This window comes from Elephas maximus, chromosome 23, assembly GCF_024166365.1.
Source record: "Elephas maximus indicus isolate mEleMax1 chromosome 23, mEleMax1 primary haplotype, whole genome shotgun sequence".
In the NCBI taxonomy this organism is placed as follows: Eukaryota; Metazoa; Chordata; class Mammalia; order Proboscidea; family Elephantidae; genus Elephas; species Elephas maximus.
This window is the reverse complement of record NC_064841.1, coordinates 79,438,437-79,458,477: the sequence shown is the minus strand read 5'-3', so window position 1 is coordinate 79,458,477 and position 20,041 is coordinate 79,438,437. Positions and strand designations below refer to the sequence as shown.

General features: G+C 48.3%; 1 protein-coding gene across 12 annotated transcripts in view; it reads right to left on the bottom strand.

The window, feature by feature from the left end:
- Positions 1-1,868: 1,868 nt before the first annotated feature.
- The window catches only part of MCF2L (MCF.2 cell line derived transforming sequence like), a 333,538-nt gene continuing 315,365 nt past the window's right edge, over positions 1,869-20,041 (bottom strand). For 10 of the 12 annotated variants that reach the window (XM_049867590.1, XM_049867593.1, XM_049867592.1 and 7 more), the window contains 10 exons: positions 18,464-18,589; positions 17,710-17,931; positions 17,334-17,426; positions 15,845-15,923; positions 15,599-15,665; positions 14,418-14,536; positions 8,567-8,688; positions 3,137-3,249; positions 2,951-3,054; positions 1,869-2,573 (listed from right to left, as the gene is read on the bottom strand). In XM_049867590.1, coding sequence (XP_049723547.1) covers positions 2,488-2,573; positions 2,951-3,054; positions 3,137-3,249; positions 8,567-8,688; positions 14,418-14,536; positions 15,599-15,665; positions 15,845-15,923; positions 17,334-17,426; positions 17,710-17,931; positions 18,464-18,589 — 1,131 coding nt within the window. In that variant the 3' untranslated portion in view covers positions 1,869-2,487. Of the gene's footprint in view, positions 2,574-2,950; positions 3,055-3,136; positions 3,250-8,566; positions 8,689-12,692; positions 12,768-13,895; positions 13,989-14,417; positions 14,537-15,598; positions 15,666-15,844; positions 15,924-17,333; positions 17,427-17,709; positions 17,932-18,463; positions 18,590-20,041 lie in introns of all 12 variants that reach the window. The other 2 variants (XM_049867599.1, XM_049867601.1) reach the window with 2 other exon arrangements.

Sequence of the window (20,041 nt, the reverse complement as noted above, 5' to 3'; positions counted from 1 at the left end):
ACACCTGCTCAGTCTAGGCTAAAGCTCAAAGCTCACTCCCAGTCCAAACCTAACCTTCTCTACCTTTCTGGTTGACCAGTTATTGATCGCACTACTGTAATGGTTACATTTACATTTTTGACATACATAAGCTTGTTACAATTTTAATCTCACCATTGCCTAACCAAGTAAAGCAGGTGGACCATTTGATGCTTCTGCATCATCCTAGCAATATTATACCAGAACCCCAGTGCCATCAAGTCAATTCCGACTCATAACAACCCTATAGGACAGAGTACAACTGCCCCACAGAGTTACAGCAATACATTTTTTTGTACTGAACCATCCTTGCATTCCTGAGATAATTTTACTTGCCTAGAACATCTCATCCCTATTTTAATATGTGCTTGCCCTATTATGAATACACGATCATAATATAACATCCCAATGCTGTGAACACAAGGCTCGTAGTCAATTCTGTGCCTTTACAGATGAAGGCCGACAGCAAGAGATGCTGACATTTATTCAAATTTCATCCATACAATAAAGAACTCTGATTTTTAAATTTTATTTACATCAGCGGAAAAAAAAAAAGTAACAGTGAATGAAACGTGAGTTCTTAAAAGTGCCTTTATGAGGAAGAGATCACAACAAATAATGGGATGTTGAAAGGAACTCTGTCTGAATATGTTAATTGTTACATGTCGTGTTTCAAATAACTTATACACCAGAAGAAAAGCTACCAAGTCTTTGTACATTTCCTATTTTATTACCATCCTCTACAGAGGTCTGGGTACAAGGGCCTTGCATACCACGGGGGGCGGGGATGGGGCCGGGGCCGTGAGTGCACGACTCGGGTCGGTTTATCTTGGAAACACCACAGGCGAGGACGACCTCGGTCGGCTCCAGAGTAGAGTGGCATGAAAACTTATGGAGGGAACTGTAAAGTGACACATTTTCAGCAGCATGAAGACTATAAATACATCCTTTACATCAAGATATATATGTACACACACAGACACATATATACATACATATAAAAATATCTGCCCCAACCAGATACAGAAAGCTTCCAAAGAACAGAATGTTTCTGAAACGCACACACAAAAAAAAGGGTAAAATGGAAGAGTTTTCTTTCCAGTTTTGCCTCAATTTGAATAAAATAAACTCTCCACATTTAGATTTATGGATTCAAGGTGATTACAATACAGTTCACGGGCGAGAAGATTTCATTCTCTATGCAGGAGAAAGGTCGCGATGGGGGGGGTGGCGAGGTGCTGCCTGCATCTTACAAGGAGGAATATGAAGAAGTGGCAGGAATTAATGAAGTGGTAGTCGACAGCATTGGTTCAGACGATAACCTGCAAAAATTGCATCTTTATATTTTCTTTAAAAACAATAAAAATATCCTAATTCAGTGAAGCTCTTTAAAAAAATTGAGTCCCCTCATTTTTTTTTTTGTAGAAGAGTAACATTTTAAATTATAGTTTAAATTTTCTTTTGAAAACTAACCCTACGCATGTAAAGGAAAGTCCTTGGTTTCTAATTGCTTGTGGGCGTAGAAACGCTGCCTGATTTCTTCAAGGGTGGGTTTTCATTCACCTGTGACCAGGTTCTAAAGAGCCTCAGGAAGGATGTCATCAATTTCCATGAGAGAGTCCCCCAAATCATCCCAGTGGTATAAACAACGTGTTTCAATGTAAACCCCAGTAACAAAAAAAATAGTTTTATATCAAATACAGTATCAAACTGTCATTTTATGTAAACACAGTGATTCTTGGTAAAGATTAGAGGCCAAAGTTTCACAAAAAATGGCCATGGGATCCATCCCTGTTTAAAAAAAAGACTTGTAAAAGACAAAAGAGTACCCCTGCCCCCCCCCCGTCCCCACCCTTCTCCCCTCAGGCGTCAGTCAGTGAGTCTCTCACTACTTTTGGGAACAGCTTATGCGCATTCCTGCAGAAAGCACCATACCAGAGATATCAGAAAACAAAAGCCGAAGGGTTGGAGCAAAGCCTCACTCCCAGCCTCTTAGAAAGAGACACCACCTACTGCATCTGCCTGGAAGGGTCCAGAAAGGAATGGTTTCTGTTCTCAGCCTTCTACGCCTTCTGAACAAGAGTTCCGTTGACCTGCAACCTTCTCTGCTGTCCATTCCCGGCTGTTCCAAGGAAGCTTTGGTGTTCTGTGGGTGCAGTCTCCCTGTGGAAGCTGCTGCTGAGTGCTGGGGGGCGTCCTGCATCCAGGCTGGAGAGTAGAACCTTTCACTTCTGAACGATTGCCTGCCTTCCTGCATCTCGAGGGTCCCTGGGCAGCCAGGCAGTCTTCATTCAGATCTTCCAGGACCCTCTTTTCTCAGGATATTTTGTGAAAGCACCATTCCCTCGCCAAACTAAGCAAGCCCACGCAAAAGAAAACTTAGAGATTCGCATGCTGGCCTATGGCTCTTCGGCTTCAAGAGTTTGCTCGAGAGTCCTTAGCACAGGAAGCGAAGCCAGGCCTCAGCGGCTAACCCTTGAGGTCCGAGAAGGTGGTGTTGCAGCTTTCACTACAGCTGGAGGAGTTGCTCAGCAAGGCAGAGCCAGTGCCCGACTCTGGAGGAGGGAAAACACCAGAGAGACAGGGATTGGTTACAGCTCTGGCCTTTACCTATTTTTTTTTTTTTTTTAAACAATTAAACTCCGCTTTTTTCTTTTGGGATTCCCTGGGTGGTGCAAATGGTTAACCACTCAGCTGCTAACTGAAAGGGTGGGGCTTTGAGTCCACCCAGAGGTGCCTCAGAAGAAAGGCCTGGCAACTGGCTCCTGAAATATCAGCCACTGAAAACCCTAAGACACACATGGGGTTGTTGTGAGTCAGAGTCGACTTGACAGCAATTTTTTTTTTCTTTTCAATTGGCTTTGGGGTGTGACAACAGGAGGGTCCGAGTGAATGCAGTGAATGGAGCGCGGGCTCGGGCACGGGCTCTCACCTGAGCTGCTTAAGCACTGAGCTGATTTGGATTTGCCGATGAGTGTCGACAGGCTGCCGGCCGGCACCCACCCCTCCTGACCGGTGCTCAGGTTCCTGACATACCTGGAAGGGGCGTGGGTGTCAAATGGCTCTAGCCATGCATTCAACAGGTCTGAGGCGCCAGTGAACTGGGGGCCCCTCTTACCAAAGTCCCTCGTCGCCCTCGTGGATCACCTCCACCGTGTCCCCGCTCTTTGCCGAAAGGGCATCTGGGCCTCCTTTCTCCTGATCAACCACCACTGTGTATTTACCTGGAACCTAAATGGGAGAAAGATGGGGAGAGACAGACGTCTGCCTCCTCTGAACACCAGCAGGCAAGACGAAACACCGCTTCTTCCTCCATCCCCCCACCCCACCCACACAAAGACCAACAAACAGTGGCTGTCCACGAACAGGCAAAATCACACGAGCGTGGACTTCAATTTATCTGGTAACAAGGGAAGGAAAGAAAAGTAGCTTTTCATTAGGGTACTCCCCATTTGTGGAGTTACTGGTAGGATCGCTGGCTTCAGATTGGTAAGGTCCCTTAGGCTTAGCAAGGTACTAGGTCTCATATTATGACCATGTTAAAAAAAAAAACCAATCTACACAAATTTCTTCAGCAATAAACCAAAACAAAAACCTGTTGACATCAAATTGATTCCAACTCAGAGCAACCCCATATGTTACAGAGTAGAACTGCTCCATAGGGTTTTCCGGGCTGTAATCTTTACAGGAGCAGATGGCCAGGTCTTTCTTCCTTGGTATCACTGGGCGGGTTCAAATCGCCAACCTTTAGATTAGTAGTTGAATGCAAACCATCTGTGCCAGCCAGGGCCCCTTCATCAGCACTAGGCTGAGCTGAGCCACGCTCTCTTCACTGAACGGCTCTGCACTCGCCTCCTAACTGGCCCCGCTCCCATCCTCACCCCTCACCACAGCAGCCAGTTTTCCTTCAAAAATGTGGGTGGGATAACATCACTCCCTGCACACTGAGAATAAAACTCAAACTCCTCACAGGGCCTGTGAGGTCTCCCAGAGCCTACCTCCAGCCCACTACTCTCCCCATTTCACACCAGGGCCTGAGACATCTCCCAGAGCCCACCTTCTGCCCACCACTCTCCCCACTTCACACCATAGCCCGAGACGTCTCCAAGAGCCCACCTCCTGCCCACCACTCTCCCCATTTCACACCAGGGCCTGCAATGTCTCCCAGAGCCCACCGCCTGCCCACCACTCTCCCCATTTCACACTAGGGCCTGCGACCTCTCCCAGAGCCTACCTCCTGCCCACCACTCTCCCCATTTCACACCACGGCCTGTGACGTCTCCCAGAGCCCAACTCCTGCCCACCACTCTCCCCATTTCACACCAGGGCCTGCAATGTCTCCCAGAGCCCACCTCCTGCCCACCACTCTCCCCTCCCCACTCTACACCAGCCTCACTTACCACCTTAGGAGGCCTCTAACCCCCAAGTTCTTCTTGGCCTCTGACCCTTCACGGTGTCCCTCTGCTCTGGAGTCTCTGTACATCACCCACTTCTAACTGGCTCCTTCTCACCTGCTAAGCCTTCCTATAATGTTGGCTCCTGGAGAACGGCTGTCCTGACTACCCTAGGGAATCCCCTCCTGGAGAAAGGCTGTCCTGACCACCCTAAGGAATTCCCTCCTGGAGAAAGGCTGTCCTGACCACCCTAAGGAATCCCCTCCTGGAGAAGGGCTGTCCTGACCACCCTAGGCAATCCCTTCCTGGAGAAGGGCTGTTCTGACTACCCTACAGGATCCCCTCCTGGGGAAAGGCTGTCTTGACCACCCTAAGGGATCCCCTCCTGGGGAAAGGCTGTCCTGACCACCCTAAGGAATCCCCTCCTTCGGTATGGCACTTGATCATTCGTTTTTGTATCACTTCACATGGATATATTTGTGTTTTTAACTTTTCTCCCCCAATGGACTGAAAGCGTGAAGTGGGGTAGGATCAGATAGCTCCCTGGGCTACACCTATCTCCCGAGGGCACAGCTCTTAACCAGGCTGAAAGAATGGGATTCCCGCCTGAAATTCCTGAAGCAGTTGTTGCTGTTAGCTACTGCTGAGATGGCCTGACTCAGGGTGACCCCGCCCACAACGCAAGGTGATGCTGCCCTGGTCCTGCGCTGTCCCCACGATCAGTCCAGATTGGACTGCTGTGATCCACAGGGTTTTCACTGGCTGATTTTCAGAAGTAGATCGCCAGGCTTTTCTTTGAAGTCCACCTCAGCCTCATAGATAGCAACATACAAGCCTCCATGGACAGATGGGTGGTGGCGGGGCATGAGGTGCGTTGGCTGGGAATCGCACCCAGGTGTCCCACATGGAAGGCGAGCATTCTACCATGAACCACCAGTACCAAAAGACCTGTTGCTGTCGAGTCGATTCTGACTCATAGCAACCCTAAAGGACAGGGCAGAACTGCCCCGTAGGGTTTCCAAAGAGCTCCTAGTGGATTCGAACTGCTGACCTTTTGGTTAACTGTCCTAGCACTTAACCACTATGCCACCAGGGTTTCCAATAGGCTATGGTAAATGTAGGAAGCTCATACATGTGATTTTTAGAAACATCATTTTACTGAGAGGTCAACAGGACGACTAAAGGCAAATTCAGTTCAAATGGTCTGATGGATGTCCAACTGGACACTGCCCCCCGAGGCGCCACATGCCCCTCTTCTTCCCGCCCCTTGTAGTTACATGGACTCTGTGACTACTTCTGGACAAGGATGCCTGGGTGGAAGTGACAGGTGTCATTTCCAAGCCAAAGCATTAGAGAGACGGTGTATCTGCTCCAGGGTTCTCATGTCCTCGCGCCCTGGAAGCCACATGTCCCAGGCTGTGGAGCCATCAGATGCAGGCAGCCTGGATCTCACAGTCTCTGCTTGGAAAGAAGCTGACCTGAGTCACCAGGCACATGGGCTCTGCTGAGCAAGTTTGACACTCTGCTGTGTTGACCTGCTGGAGTTCTCAGGCTAATTTGTTATTGCAGCAGAACCTGTTTACCATACTACCTAGTCAGCAGTCCACAAAGTGCCTGCCATCTGTAGGGCAGTTGTCTCACCTTTGGGATAGAATGGCGAACTAAAGACAAGATTAATCAAATAAACGTACAGACCAGTGACTGTAAAGTCACCTTGACACTTTCCTCTTTTTCTCACACTAACACACATACTCCCTACATCCCAATCATCAAAAAGTCCTCTTGGCTCTGTTATGGATTGAACTGTGTTCTTCCAAAATATGTGTGGTAAATCTTAACCCCTATACCTGGGGTTACAGTCCCATTTGAAAATGGATTTTTTGTTATGTTAATGAAGTACTATTAGTGTAGTCTTAATCTCTTTTGAGATATAGAAGAGCAGATTAAACAATAAAACACTAATGGAGAGGAAGGCATAAACCACATGAGTGTCAAGGAACCCAGAAACAGAAGCTGAGAAGAGACAAGGACCTTCCTCCAGAGCGGACAAACAGGCTTCCCCTGGAGCTGGTGTCCTGAATTTGGACTTCTAGCCTCCTACACTATGAGAAAATAAATTTCTGCTCATTAAAGCCACCACTTGTGGTATTTCTGTTGTAGCAGCATTAGATGACTAAGACAGGCTCTAACTCCAAAATGCACGTAGAATCCAAAACTGCTGCTACCTGATTCAAGCCACCATTATCGCTTGCCTGGGCTCCTGACATCTACAAATCTAACACATTTTGCTGCAACTATGAAAACAGTCTAAGGGAGACAGGGCTCAAAAGCACTGGCTACCGTCTGCCAACCCCGTGCGGGGAGATGAATTCCCAGCCCCGCCTAGATGGTGTGCTGTTTTCACGGCTCCTATGTGGGCGCCAAGTGAGACCCTGTCTCTTCCCACAAACAGGAAAGCAACACCCATTCAATCACCTTCGTGGCGGTATCTGAGGAAACATGGAAAAACCCTCTCAGTGACAAATGGGAAGGTCTACCGGCTTCTCTCTTTGAGCCCTACAGCAGACACCCATACAAAGAGAAGGAGTATTCAGTGACTGCTGTAAACAACGAGCAGGCCTGGGTCAGGAAAAATGGTTTCTAATATCTGTCTCCCTGTCTTTGCCCTTACAATCTGTTTTCCACACAGCAGTCAGAGTGGTCTTTTCTGATGTCTGCCAGAGCATGTTAAAAACTGCTCAAAACCTTCCAGACAGGTCCTCAAACCAAGTCCCCGGTCCTGCCCTCGGCCCTCGTGTCCCACACGATCTGGCCTCTGCTTCTTGTGACCTTATCTGCACCCCGCTCCCCCCAGTCTGCTCTGTCTACACCTTCTGCTTTTTGTCCAGACGAGCTCCTCGCTCTGAGCCTTTGCAGCTGCTGTTCTCTGCCTGGAGCGGCATTCCCCTAGCCGTCTGTATGAGGAACACCACCGCTCAGGTATCTGCTCAAATGTCATCAGACCAAAGAGGAAGTTTCCACAAAACACGACCCCTTCTATGACTGTCGCTTACACTGCTTTTCTTCACAACGTTCATCACGAGCCGCCCCGCTGGGGGTGTCTATAGGTTTTAAAAAACAATAGGTTTACCTGTGTCTTATTCGACCCTCCCTCCAGAATCCTGAGACTTTTTCTGTTTGCTGCTTCAGCTGTGGTGATAGCATGGGAACAAACATGGGGTGTGCCGTAAGTATTTGCCTGTATAATCCTGAGTCTAATGAATTAACGTGGAAATAGCTCTTTCTGACTGTTAATATTAAAAATATAAAATTGTTTAGAATGCAAATCCATACATAAGACAATTCAACTTCCTTAAAAATGAGACAGAGGTATAGATACATAGCTTTAAAAAAGCGCAGTAAGAATACTCTATTTACCAAAAGAGTAAATAAAGGGTGGATTGTCCCTTTACAAAAGGAGAGGGCCCATTTGTGTATTGGTGTAAAGATGGCTAACTGGTAGAACAGCCGCCGTCTGTCAGTCTGTCTGTCAGTCTGTCGTACTGTGGATGCTGGTATGTTGCTGTGCTGAGAGCTGTGCCACTCGTGTTTCAAACACCAGCAGGGTCACACATGAGGGACAGGCTAGCAGAGCTTCCAGACTAAGACTAGGAAGAAAAGCCTGGTGACGTACTTCTCAAAATTAGCCACTGAAAACCCTACGGAGCGCAAGAGAATACTGTCCGATACAGTGCCGGGAGATGAGCCCCCTCGGGTGGAAGGCACTCAGATACACAGTGGCCGCAACAATGGACTTGAACATGCCAACAATCCTGACGATGGCACAGGACCAGCCAACGTCTTGTTCTGTTGTACACAGGGTCGCCGTGACTCAGAGCCAACTTGCTGGCAACTAACAACAGCAGCAGCTAACAGGCAGACTGGGGATGGGGCACACACAGAGCCATGGGGCTAGCAGCTCTGGGCAACAGTAAGTTAACCAAACTGAGCATAAAACACCTCTAAAACCTCTGCAATGGAAAAAATGGAGGCGCTATGAAACCCTGTGCTTCAAGTCACAGTATTCAGATTGAGGCAGGTTTTCCGGAGGTCTTACTCCCAGGGAACTGCAACACCCCCGCCGTGAGCTAGCAGGGAGGGAAGGCCAGAGTTACCAGCTTCCTGGGCCCTGCTCCGCCTTCTTCCTCTGCGTCAGATGAATTAATCAGCTCCTCCGCACTTGACCAGCCATCGTTGTCTTCAGAGGCCTCCAACGAATGGGATGTTTTGCTCCAACCTAAGAGAGTAAGAGGCCCAGCGATGAGGCTCTAAAGAGCGGCAATACCTGCTGCATCTGGGGCCTGTGCCAGGAATGGCCTATGAAGTCCCCACGAATCCCTAAACGTGTGACCGCAGGGCCCAAGGAGAGCCTGCCGGGACACTGCTTTAAGGTTCCAAAACACTCGACACATTCTGCTTCGACTGCGAAAACAATCTCAGGGTGACAGGGCTTCGAGCATTTACAAGCACCGGCTGAAGCAACCAGTGGAAGGTAGTGAATTCCCAGGCCCCCCGGAGAGCTGTGCTTTTATCATGGCTCCTGCAGGGCTCAAGGAGGCCCTGTCTCTTCCCACAAACAGGAAAGCCATGCCCATTCGATCATCTTCAGCCAGTTTCTCAGTAAATATGGAAGCCCTTGGGGTGACAGTTACCTGAAGACACCTACCGTCCTACCTATGTTTGAGCCCTGCAGTAAAGATCCACCCAAAGAGAAGGCATTTTCAATGAGTGCTTGTAATTTTAACACTGATCAGAACTGGGTCAGGAAACATCGTTTCTAATAAAAATAATCCATGTTTACTGGCAGCACACCGTGAGCCAGCAGTGTTCTAGGCATTCAACGTGGAGTAACTCATTTAGATTTCAGCACCTATAACGTAGGTAGGGCCGTGATGCCCACCTTACAGGTGAGCTAACTGAGGCACACAGACGTTAGGTAACGTGTCTCAGGTTACATGGGCAGGACTCAAACCCAGGCAGTCTGGCTCCAACAGCAGCCCTCACAGGCATGTACTACACCTCCACTAGGCTAGCAGAGAGGATAAACAAGCTTTCTTTTAGACTTAAAAAAAAAAAAAAAAAAAACTTTCCATCATTAGCATTGTTACTGCCATGTACCGCCAACAGTAGCGACTGTATTACCCATTGTTGGGGGGATTTCAAGTGAGTTGTGGGGAGACAGGTGATGATGACTTCATGACACTGAACGAGCACAATAAATGGCAGTAATAAAGCAAGAAGCTTCAGTTATACTCCCACGGTGTAAGCCACAGTCGTCCTGGTGGTACTAAGTGAGGCTTTCATCAAGAAACAAGCACCTCAGGGCATAAGCACGTTACTGCTAATCAGAGCTGAGCATTGGCACATCCAATTCCAAATTACATCCAGAGCACCTGGTAGCATGCTCTTCCCTGAGGAAAAGAGGGTGCTAGGTATGTGAAGGAATGAGACAAATACGTAAACGCCCCTTCTGTTAAGTCAGGGAGCCTGACAAGAGGCGGGCTGTCCAGGCATGCCAGTCCCAGCTGTCTGTCCTTTGAAGGCTGGCAATGGAAAGCATGCTTTAGGGAGGGGTTAGAAAGCCAGCTTTTGTCTTAAACAGATGGACAAGGGAGCTGGGAGCAATGAGTTCCCCATCAGCCAGCAGAGCGATGAGACCCAGCAGAGGAAGCAGTTTAGAGGTAGACTCGGTGCCCAGAGGGCCTACAGCCGCTAGCACCCCCTGCTCAGCAGGCTCGGGCTTCTCTGCACACAGCAGACCGAGAGAGTCCAGCTTTACCTTTCTGGGGCAGGGCTGCCGGGGACAAGTGAGAGGTGCTGAGCCACCTGGCCCTGCTCAGTGCCACTACCAGGCTTGCATCTGTGCAAGAATTTGGGAATGTCAGTTTTTTAGCTACTGATCACCCCGATGTTGCCTGCTTTGAACATCTGAAGTTAACTCTGGACAGCTAAGTGCCAGCACTGGGGTTGGGGAGGTGGGGGGTCACGTTGGGGCTTCCCAGCCTGAGCCTCTGTGGTCAGCAAGGTGCTACAGGCTGGGGTACACTGTCTAGAAGACCCTTCTCCCCACTCCAGCCCACTCCCTGGGTTGTCATGAAGTATTTATAGGGGGCTTCTGGGCAAAACTGAACCAAAAATCTGTTTGAGGACAATGTGGTAAGTTTCTGTGGCTAGAGAAATCTTTCTATGAAAACCTTCACTTTCAGGAACAGTGTGTTAGAGAAAACCTACAGCAACTTGCCCTCTGGCACCTCCAGAGAAAGGATGTTTTGTAGCGCAATGTCTGGCCTGTGCTTGGGGCCGCTGGTAAACTTTCAACAGCCCAAGTGGTATCACTGCAAAGGAAAGCAATCAGACCGATACTGAAACCCAGCGGCCCCAGGGTAATAACCACGGAGCCGGACAGCACTATACGGAAGCTGGACCCCCACACGCGAGCACTGCGTTACTCTTTACCTGTCTATGATGTTAAGGGATGCCTAACAAGAAGACATTAGGCCAAGGTGACTGTGAACACAGTCATTTCTATTTTCTGCAGTATTTCTTGACTCTGTCAATGGAGTAAAGCAACTGACTGAGAAAGTTTTTCAGGAGGTAAACGCTTAAGCGACTGCAACAGCACCAGCCACGAGGCCCTGGGGTTTGCCACCACCTGCTACAGACTGAAAAGAATAATGACGGTGATGAAGGTGATTAACAGCTCAATTCCAGGCACTGTGCTAAGGGCTTTAAACACATCATCTCATTTCATCTTCATTACGACCCTGCAAGCTTGTATGATTATCTTCATCTTACAGATGAGGAAACGGAAGCTTGGAGGTGAAATCACTTGGCTAAAAAGTGGTAGAACCAGTATTTGACCACAGTTACCTGGCTCCAAGCCCACATGCTCTACATGACACCAGCTTCCTGCATAAAGGAGAAGGCAGCAAGGAAAATGCTCTGGGTGTCTCCAGGCCAGAAGTAGAAGGTGTTTAATGAACAAAAATATACCTTCCTAGGAGACAATACAGGACGGAATGATTTTCCCCCCAAGTACCTGGGCGTCAGTAGCAGTGAGCCAGGTGCCTTACCCATTTTTAGGGGGTGGGAGAACTGCTGGCGAGTTCTGGCCTCTGCACTTTCGTGCTGGGTAGCGGGAAGAGGTCTGTTCATCTGGATTCCTGGGCTTGGAGTGTTGTTTGAGTCAAGAATGGGCCAGGAGTGGCCTCTGATAGTGTAGGTGGTCTCGGGGCAAGGGTTAGGTGGGGATACTGGTTCAGTGGGTTGCCTATATCTCTTTGCGTCCCTTTTTAGTTGTTTGGAAAACTCAGAAAGACTCAAAAAGTGAAATTCTCTTGTGAACTTGAGATGTTCAACCTAGCCCAGCGAAGCCTTTGGGTTTCCCAGGGAAGGTTTTCCCCTTTGAACACGAGGTACAAGAAATAAGGCCCAGGTTCCAGGATCAAGCCTGACTCTATCTAGCCGTATAAGTTAGGTTGTCTTCTCTACGTAATGAGGTGGCTTCTTAAAACCAAACAACAGTTTAGCTTAACTAATAAAGAACATCTGACTTAAGCACTGTGCTCTTTTATGACCTATATATACGGGATTAAATTGACAACAAAAATTCAAAAGATTAGACAGAAAACTTAGGGGGCAGTGAATTTATGTTAATGGGGGAAGAACAACTCCAAAAAGGAGGGTGAGAATGGTTGCACAGCTCCAAGGATGTAACCAATGTCACTGAATGTTACATGCAGAAACTGTTGTATTGCTGTATGCTCTGCTCTGTACATTCTCAACAACAGCAACTAAAAATAAATTATTAAAAAAATGAGGAATTGGATTTGAGTGTGGTCTATGTCTCCAAAATGGTGAAGCAGGAGACGAGGGGCTGCTCTAGGGCCCTGTGAACAAGGTGTTCCGCAGCCTGAAACAGTCACCGAGCAGTAAACCCTAACCAAACAACTGCTGACCAGGTGCCAACAGCAACAAGGTGTTACCTGTGGCCATAATTAGTGGCCAATGGGTAGTTCAGTGGGAGCTGGGAGGGTCTGGCTTGAGGAGTTACACTGAGAAACATGGAGACCACCATAGTATCTGTAGCCAGAGTCTCATGCTTTAGAATAAAACAAGAAATTGGTTTGTGGCTGGTAAAGTTTTACATTTTAGAGAACAGGTAGTGGCAAAACAGCAAGAGTTTCTAACTGGATGGGTAATGGATTGTCAGTCCATGTTCAGAAGGTTGAATCACTCTACCTCTTAAACCAAAAGGAGTTGGGTCGCTCTTTACTTCGTGCCGCTTAGCTTTTTTGTCAGGACTGGTAGGAGAAGCTGCAGAGGGAGGAAGAGGCAAAGATATAACAGAAGAGAGACAGAGTGAGGAAACGCGTGAGAGACGAGGTGCCCCACGTGAAACGCCTCTGAGATCATGCGGAATGACACATGAACATCTAATGGGTTTATTTCCACTGATTCAAACAGTAGCGTTAATAAACAAAACTAAACTGGCCAAGGGATCTCAGGTGAAGAGAGAGGCCCAGGGTGATTAAGAGGGGATGAGACTGATTGATTCATGAGGTGACTTTGGCAGCCAGTGTTGTCATTTATGGGGCCATATCTAGAAACATTTTCTTAGCTTTGTATTGGCTAAGTAGGTAGTACCAGAATTGGTAGTTTCGTTTCGTTTCTTTCTTTCTTTCCTTCCTCTCTCCCTCCTTTCTTTCTTCCTCCCTCTCTTCCAATTTCTTTCTTTATTCCCATCCTTTTTCTCTGTTTTTCTTTCTTCTTAGTGAGAGGCTAAGTTAACAGTATTTTATAAACTGGAGGAAAAAAATGAATTCTCTGGACCAGTGTGTGGACCAACTGGAAGAACCATGGACAACGCTGGCTTTTGGCATCAGGAGAACAGGTTCTACACAGACATGCTGGAAACTTCAGGGTTCGCTTCGTAGCTATTTCAGTGGACTTTACTCACATATGTCTCACTGCCAACACACACCCAAAGGTAAAGGAGCTTTACAGAGACCTCACCCTAAAGGGGCCCGTTACTCTGTTACGCTAGCAAGCACGCCCACAAACATATCTGAAGCCAGACTTCAGTATCGTGGCAGGAAAGAGTGATCACGGCTAGAAGGTTACGGCACTGCAGGGAGCAGGGAAAGGCAAGGGGGCAGGGTGGGAGCGGCTGGACCAAAAAAAGCAAACGGCAACTCCAGTTTCTGAGCAAGCTTCATTTGAAAAGCTCAACTTCACTTTTCCAGAGAAGAGGGACTTCTCCAAAGGGCCACTTTGGCTATGTCAATGATTCAGTGGAAAAAATGCACTTAAATGGGCTCCGCGTAGGTGAGGAAGGAGGCACTGAAACCCTCGGGACCGTCCCCACGAATGGTCACCACACAAATGTACAGCAGACACAGGACCACACCGGTGGACACTCCAGCAGGAGCGGGTGGCTTTTACCTTTCTGACCTTTGAGGCTAGCAAAGCCCTGCAGGGTAAAGCGCTTTCTGGAAAGCGCGGAACTTTCTGATGTAGAGCTAGTGACTGTGTCATCTACAAAGGAAGAGAGAGAGACAAAAAAAACGTAGGGCACTGACAATCCCCGCCAAGGCAGGGCCTGAGTCAGGTCTGCAAGGTGGAAGAGGGCCCGGCAGGCACGCTCTGGGGAAGTCGGAATTCAGGTCCCGGCTGGCATGCAGACTTTTGGACTCAAACAGCATTTCTGGGGCTGGGCTTGCCGGACAGGGAGCCTACACCGACTGACCAGCCGTAAGATGGCTTCTTCTGGAAGACTCAAACGTTTCATTTAAGGCGGGTCGGGAAAAGAAGAAACTTCTGAACGCTTTACAAATGCTATTTTGTGTTAACAGAAGCTGTGTATTTCTAACGGGGGGCTGTCCCCAACACACTTGTCCCTAGTTAACAAACATATAGTAACGACCCTCAAGGTACACGGAAGGTTCAGTTACAACAGACACCCACCTTTGCCCTTCTCTGGGGGCTTTGGCAACGATGCTGAGCTTCCATACCCTTCCAGGCTTAGAGGGTCAGTTTTTCTTTCTTCCAACTTTCTGACAGCTTTTGTGTTCCCTCTGGAGGGGCTAGGGACATGAGACACACCAAAAAAAAAAAGAAAGTGTATTGCCAGGTTAGTTCTTCAAAACTCTCCCTGATTCCTTTTTGGTCTTTAAAACAGCAGTCCTCTCTCTCTCTCTCTGTGGTTAAAATACGTAGCCAAAACATTTTCTATTTTAACCATTTTTAAGTGTAGAGTCAGGGATGTTAGTTACTGTCACCATGCCAGGCAAACAGCACCACCATCTATTTCCAGATGTTTCCATCCCCCCAGACAGGCACTCAGTGCCCCGTGGTGAAAACATCCGTTTCTCCTCCCCTCACCCCTAGTAACCATGAATAATCTTTTGTTTTATGCCTTTGCCTGTCTCGATGTTTCGTGTAAGTAGGACCATAGGATATTGGTCGTTTTTTGTCTGACTTATTCACTCAGCACGTCTTCAAGGTTCATCCAGTGTGGTGGCGTGAATGGGAACTTCATTTCGCTTTATCTAAATATGTTTTTAAGTCAGTTTTTCCCCCTAAATTTTATTTATTTCATTGTTGTTGAGAATGTACACAGCAAAACATACACCAATTCAACAAGTTCCTACACATCCAACTTACTGACGTTGATGACATTGCTCAGTTTGTGCAGCCATTCTCACCCTCCTTTTCTGAGTTGTTCCTCCCTCGTTCACATGGACTCACTGACCTCAAGGTTCCTGCCTAATCTTTCGAGTTGCTGTTGTCAATTTGATCCCATATAGAGAGATCTTAAAAGAACACAATGGTCAAGGCAGACGTATTTTACTAGTTAAGCTAATCTATTGTTTGGTTTTAAGAAGACTTCAGGGACTATTTTTGGTTTAAGGTTTAAAGATTTTCTCAGTTTCAGGGGTTAGAACTTCATTTTTCTTTACAGCGGAATAATATCCCATTGTATAGGTATGCCACATTTGTTTATCCATTCCTCTGCTGACGGGCCCTTGGGTTATTTCCACCTTCTGGCTGTTGTGGAGAGCGCTGCAGTGAACGCTGGTGTACCCAGAAAGCTACTTTTTAATCTTGCCGATAGGCTGACCCTGAAGCTGTAGGTTTACCCTCACCTTGTGTGAGACGATACAGGCAGAGGCAAACTCTGGGACTGCTCCAACGCTCTGTGCTGACTGGCTTCTGCAAGGAGGGGAAATAAACAGACCGTCTGTCCACCACGGAAGAATTCGCATTTAACGTCTCACTTTTAAACGCTAAGATGTCTTACATAGTTAAAATATTTGTAGTTGCTCTTGACAGAAGTGAAAGTGCACCAGGAGCAAAAGCTAAGAGAAAAGAATTGCCAAAGACATGCTTACCTCTAAAGGCCTGCAGCTGGCTGGTCAGCACTTTTCGGATTTCATTGACCCACGCCGCTTTAATCTCAGGAGTTGGTGCCTATTCCCCAAAAAAATGCCAGTAGGTAAAAACAGAAATTCCTTTAAGAAATGAGCCTTGGTATTTCACTCTGTCACTTCGAGGACAATCTTTAGGCATTTAATAATCGGTCACGGAATGTAAGAAACGAGATGCAAAAATGGGTGCATACATCCTCTTGCTCATCGCTATGAGTTGGAATCGACTTGACAGCACTGGGTTTGGTTCCCCGCCCCAACATCCTCTGGCCTTGTGGGCTTTTGGGGCAAGACTGGAAAGAGGCCAGTGCAGGGTCCAGTTCCTGGCACCAGGGGGCGCTCAAGAGCCAGTTAATGAACTGAGTGAGTGGACCAACACCCGTGTAACAGCTAAACCATGGCAGTGTCTAAAACTGCACGGGTATAAACTAAACCTTGAGAGTAAGCACGTTTCTTTGGGAAGCTGTGTGGACATTATTTTTAGGTGACAAGGAAATCTTATCAGTGACTCTAAGCTGCCAGGCAGAAGGCACTTGGACCAGGAACCACGAGGTTCTCAATATCATGTGTGAGCCTGGACACAGGACCCCTGGGCTCAGGCCTGAGCGTCCACTGTCAGGTAGGCAGTTGGGCTCTGAAGACACTGAGCCTGCGGAAGCCAGAGAGCCCCTGACTAGGTTCCTGGCAGCTCCCCTGGGTCACTTATGTAGGTGCTTTTGGCCGGGGGTAGAAGGCAGTGCTAGAGCCAGGGCCGTGTCCTCCTTGTAACTCTGTGGGCACTTCAGCCTGGGGCCATGCTGTCTTGGGGGGCAAGACTGCAGAGTGTGCAGGGGCCTGGGCCCTGCCAAGCCCTCCACATCCTGGCGGGGTTGGCAATCAGTCCTGAGGCCAAACCATTCAGTAACTCAGAGGCAACTAGAAGAGACACATCTATCCATCCAGCCCAATCATGGGTGGAGCACTTGGGTTTTGCCCTAGAGTCCCCTAAAGGTCACTGTTCTGAATACACGTTTAACTCCACCCACTTCCCGCTCTCATCAACCAAGAAAGCACACAGGTAGGGTCCAGGAATACCCTTTCCTACTAGAAGAATCTGGATCTACGCATGTGTAACGTGGTCCAGGGCTAGCTAGTCCTCTCCTGTGCTTGAGGTACACACGGCCCTGGGAGGCCGCATAGGCTGGAGCCCATCTTCCTTTTAGTATACGTAAAGCACTCCTACATTGCATGTTCCTCTGTATTTTGTCCTGGGTACAGCTGTACAACTCAGGTTAAAGATGGCCCAGGCCAGTGCCCCTACATGGACCGTGGTTGATCCTGACCTATGGACGTCGAAACCTCATGCAAGACTCTAAACACCAATTCTCATTAGATGCTTCTCATCAGTAATCCTTAAGAGGTTCAATTCACACCTTAACACCTTGGCTGAGAAACAAAAACAAGCGGCCCCGACCTGTATGATGTAAACTTCTTCTCTTGCGTTATACCAGATTTCAAATTTCTTATTGTCTCCTTTCACATTCTCCGTTATGCCAACAGCGGCCATCTGGGAAAGACGAAATCGGGGAAGAGACGTAATGAGCATGACAAGAGCACCCATTTTGGCTTTAAAAGATGTCAACACACAAATTAAATGACAGACATATTTTTGGAGTGGGGGCTAAGAATGCCAAAAACCCCTGGACTTCTAGATCCAAATATCAGAATTTTAAGAGTTCAAGATCAAGGTGTTAACTATAACCTAAAAATGTGTCAGAGTGGCACATTTCTCCTCTTTTAGGTTGGTAGACAAATGTTCAGTTGTTGTTGAAGACAGGCCCTTGACTCACACTTAAGGACTGCTTGTAGCTGTAGGAAGGGGCTTTCTCATACCCCTCCCCGTTCTCTTCCCTCTTCTTGCAGAAGAGCACAGCCTTCTCGTGCAGGAACAGGTGCCGCTGCATTGGCTTAAACCTGGCGAGGTCCTTCACCTTGGAGTGGCCCTTCTTGTGATCAGTCCAGACACTGAAGGAGCCCTGCATCAGCAGCTTCCCCAGGTCACTAAGATTTCCCTGGAACACAGACACATGTCACAGCTACATCTGACACCGAGAATGAGTGCTGAGTGGACTTACAGAGAGGCAGATAGTAGTAACAATGGAGAAGGAGGAGGGGGAGGGAAAGGGGGGTCAACATCAAGAGGTTGCCTTTGGGCCAAAGGGTGAACATTTTCCAATGTTCTCTGCACATTAGCCATTCCCAGCGTGGTCTGCAGGCTCCAGCATCAGCTTTATCTGGGGGTCTGTTAATCTCGGGCCCCACCCCAGACCTACTGAATCAGAATCTGCATCTTAGTCACAGGCCACGTGATGTGTATGCATGTTCAAGCTTAAGAAGCACAGCTCCACACACAGTTCAGTGGTCCTCAACCTGGCTGCTCTTTGGAGGGCCCCATCCAGCAATGTTCCTTAGCATCTTTTGTGGTACTGAGACCTCTGGAGGAAGTCAGTACTCCTGTTCCTGAATGCCATGGGGATTGTCCTCGGCTCCCCCCGGCCGCTGTCCACTGGCCCCCACTGGGCTCCCACTGGTGGGGTCACTTACATCATAGCCAGTAATGGCAATCAGATGCATGGAGTCATTGACGGCCTTGAGGATCCCCAGGATGGAGCTCAGTGCCTCCTGCAGGTCCTCAGCCCCTTCACAGTTCTTGCTGTATTTCAACATTTCCTGAGGGGGGATGTTGAGAATGAGGACACGCTTCCACACCCATGACCAAAAACATTCCAGCTCGTCTGGACACTCACCCCACAACTCGTCATATAGCTGTTTGAATTCTTATGCTCTGATACCAACAGTCTCCTGAGAAATGCAGACCTTGGGTAGGTTCCAAAGATGGGTCCTTACCATATTTAGTGTGGCTTCCTGGGTAATCTATCACCTGAGAGGAACAGCACTGGCACCTTGGTACAACATGCACACACCCACTCACCCCTCTCTCACATGGCAGACTCTTGCCTGGGGGGCCTGGCTGGCCTTTGGAGAGCTCAGGAAGCTACGCTGCCCGCCTTCTTCTTAGCCCCCTCCTCCATACCAAGAGCTTGCATGCTGCAAATCAGGAACTTGGCCAAACGAGTCAAACACACAGAAGTGCCTGGCAAGTGTACAGCTCAGCGTGCCCACTCTCCCGAGGGTGGACATCCACATGCAATTCTGACCCTGGCCAAATGGGCAAAGCTGCAAGCTGTTTTCTGCCATGAAACGGCTTAAGAGGGCCTCAGTAAATTACAGACTAATCTCTCCCAGTGCTCATCATTTCCCCACTTTTAAACCAATTGCTTTTACCTTTCAATTCTGACACCCTGGAAAAAAATCTTACTGTTAAATATTTCTATCTGCACATCCATTCATTCACTGAGTCAGGGTTTACTGAGTTGCCTTTGCTAGTGCCAACAAAGATATAGAGGGCACAGCCCCTGCCCTGGAGTGACTCACTGCAGGGGAAAGGCTGAAGTACAAGCACAGGATCACAGTACAGATGGCTGGAAATTCACTGGAACATGTACTCTGGGAGGGTGGGGGTTTCTGTCTGTTTTAGCTGACCTCTGTATCCCTGATGCCTTTACAATGGCTAGCCCACAATAGGGTTCACTGGTGGTTCAGTGGTAGAATTCTTGCCTTCCACGTGGGAGACTTAGGTTCAATTCCTGGCCAATGCACCTCAAGTGCAGCCGCCACCCATCTGTCAGTGGAGGCTTGCATGTTGCTATGATGCTGAACAGTTTCAGTGGGGCTTCCACACTAAGACAGACTAGGAAGAAAGGTCTGGCAAATCTACTTCTGAAAATCAGCCAAAGAAAACATAGATCACACTGGTCCACTCTGCAACCCATCATGGGGACGGCACAGGGTCAGGTAGCATTTTGTTCCATTGCACATGAAGTTGCTGTGAGCAGAGGGCCAACTCGGTGGCAGCTAACAACAGCAGCCCATAGGGGCTGTAACAGACACTGGAAGAAAGTGGCTCAGAGAAGGTGGTACTCAAAGCAGGGAAGTAGAGGTTCAGAGGGAAGAAGCCTGTTCCCAGGACCCAAGGAACAGCACTGGAGGTCTTGAGGGCAGGTGGCAGATACAGCAGTGTGAGTGTTGCAGAGTGCCGGGGAAAGGGTCAGACAGCAGCTA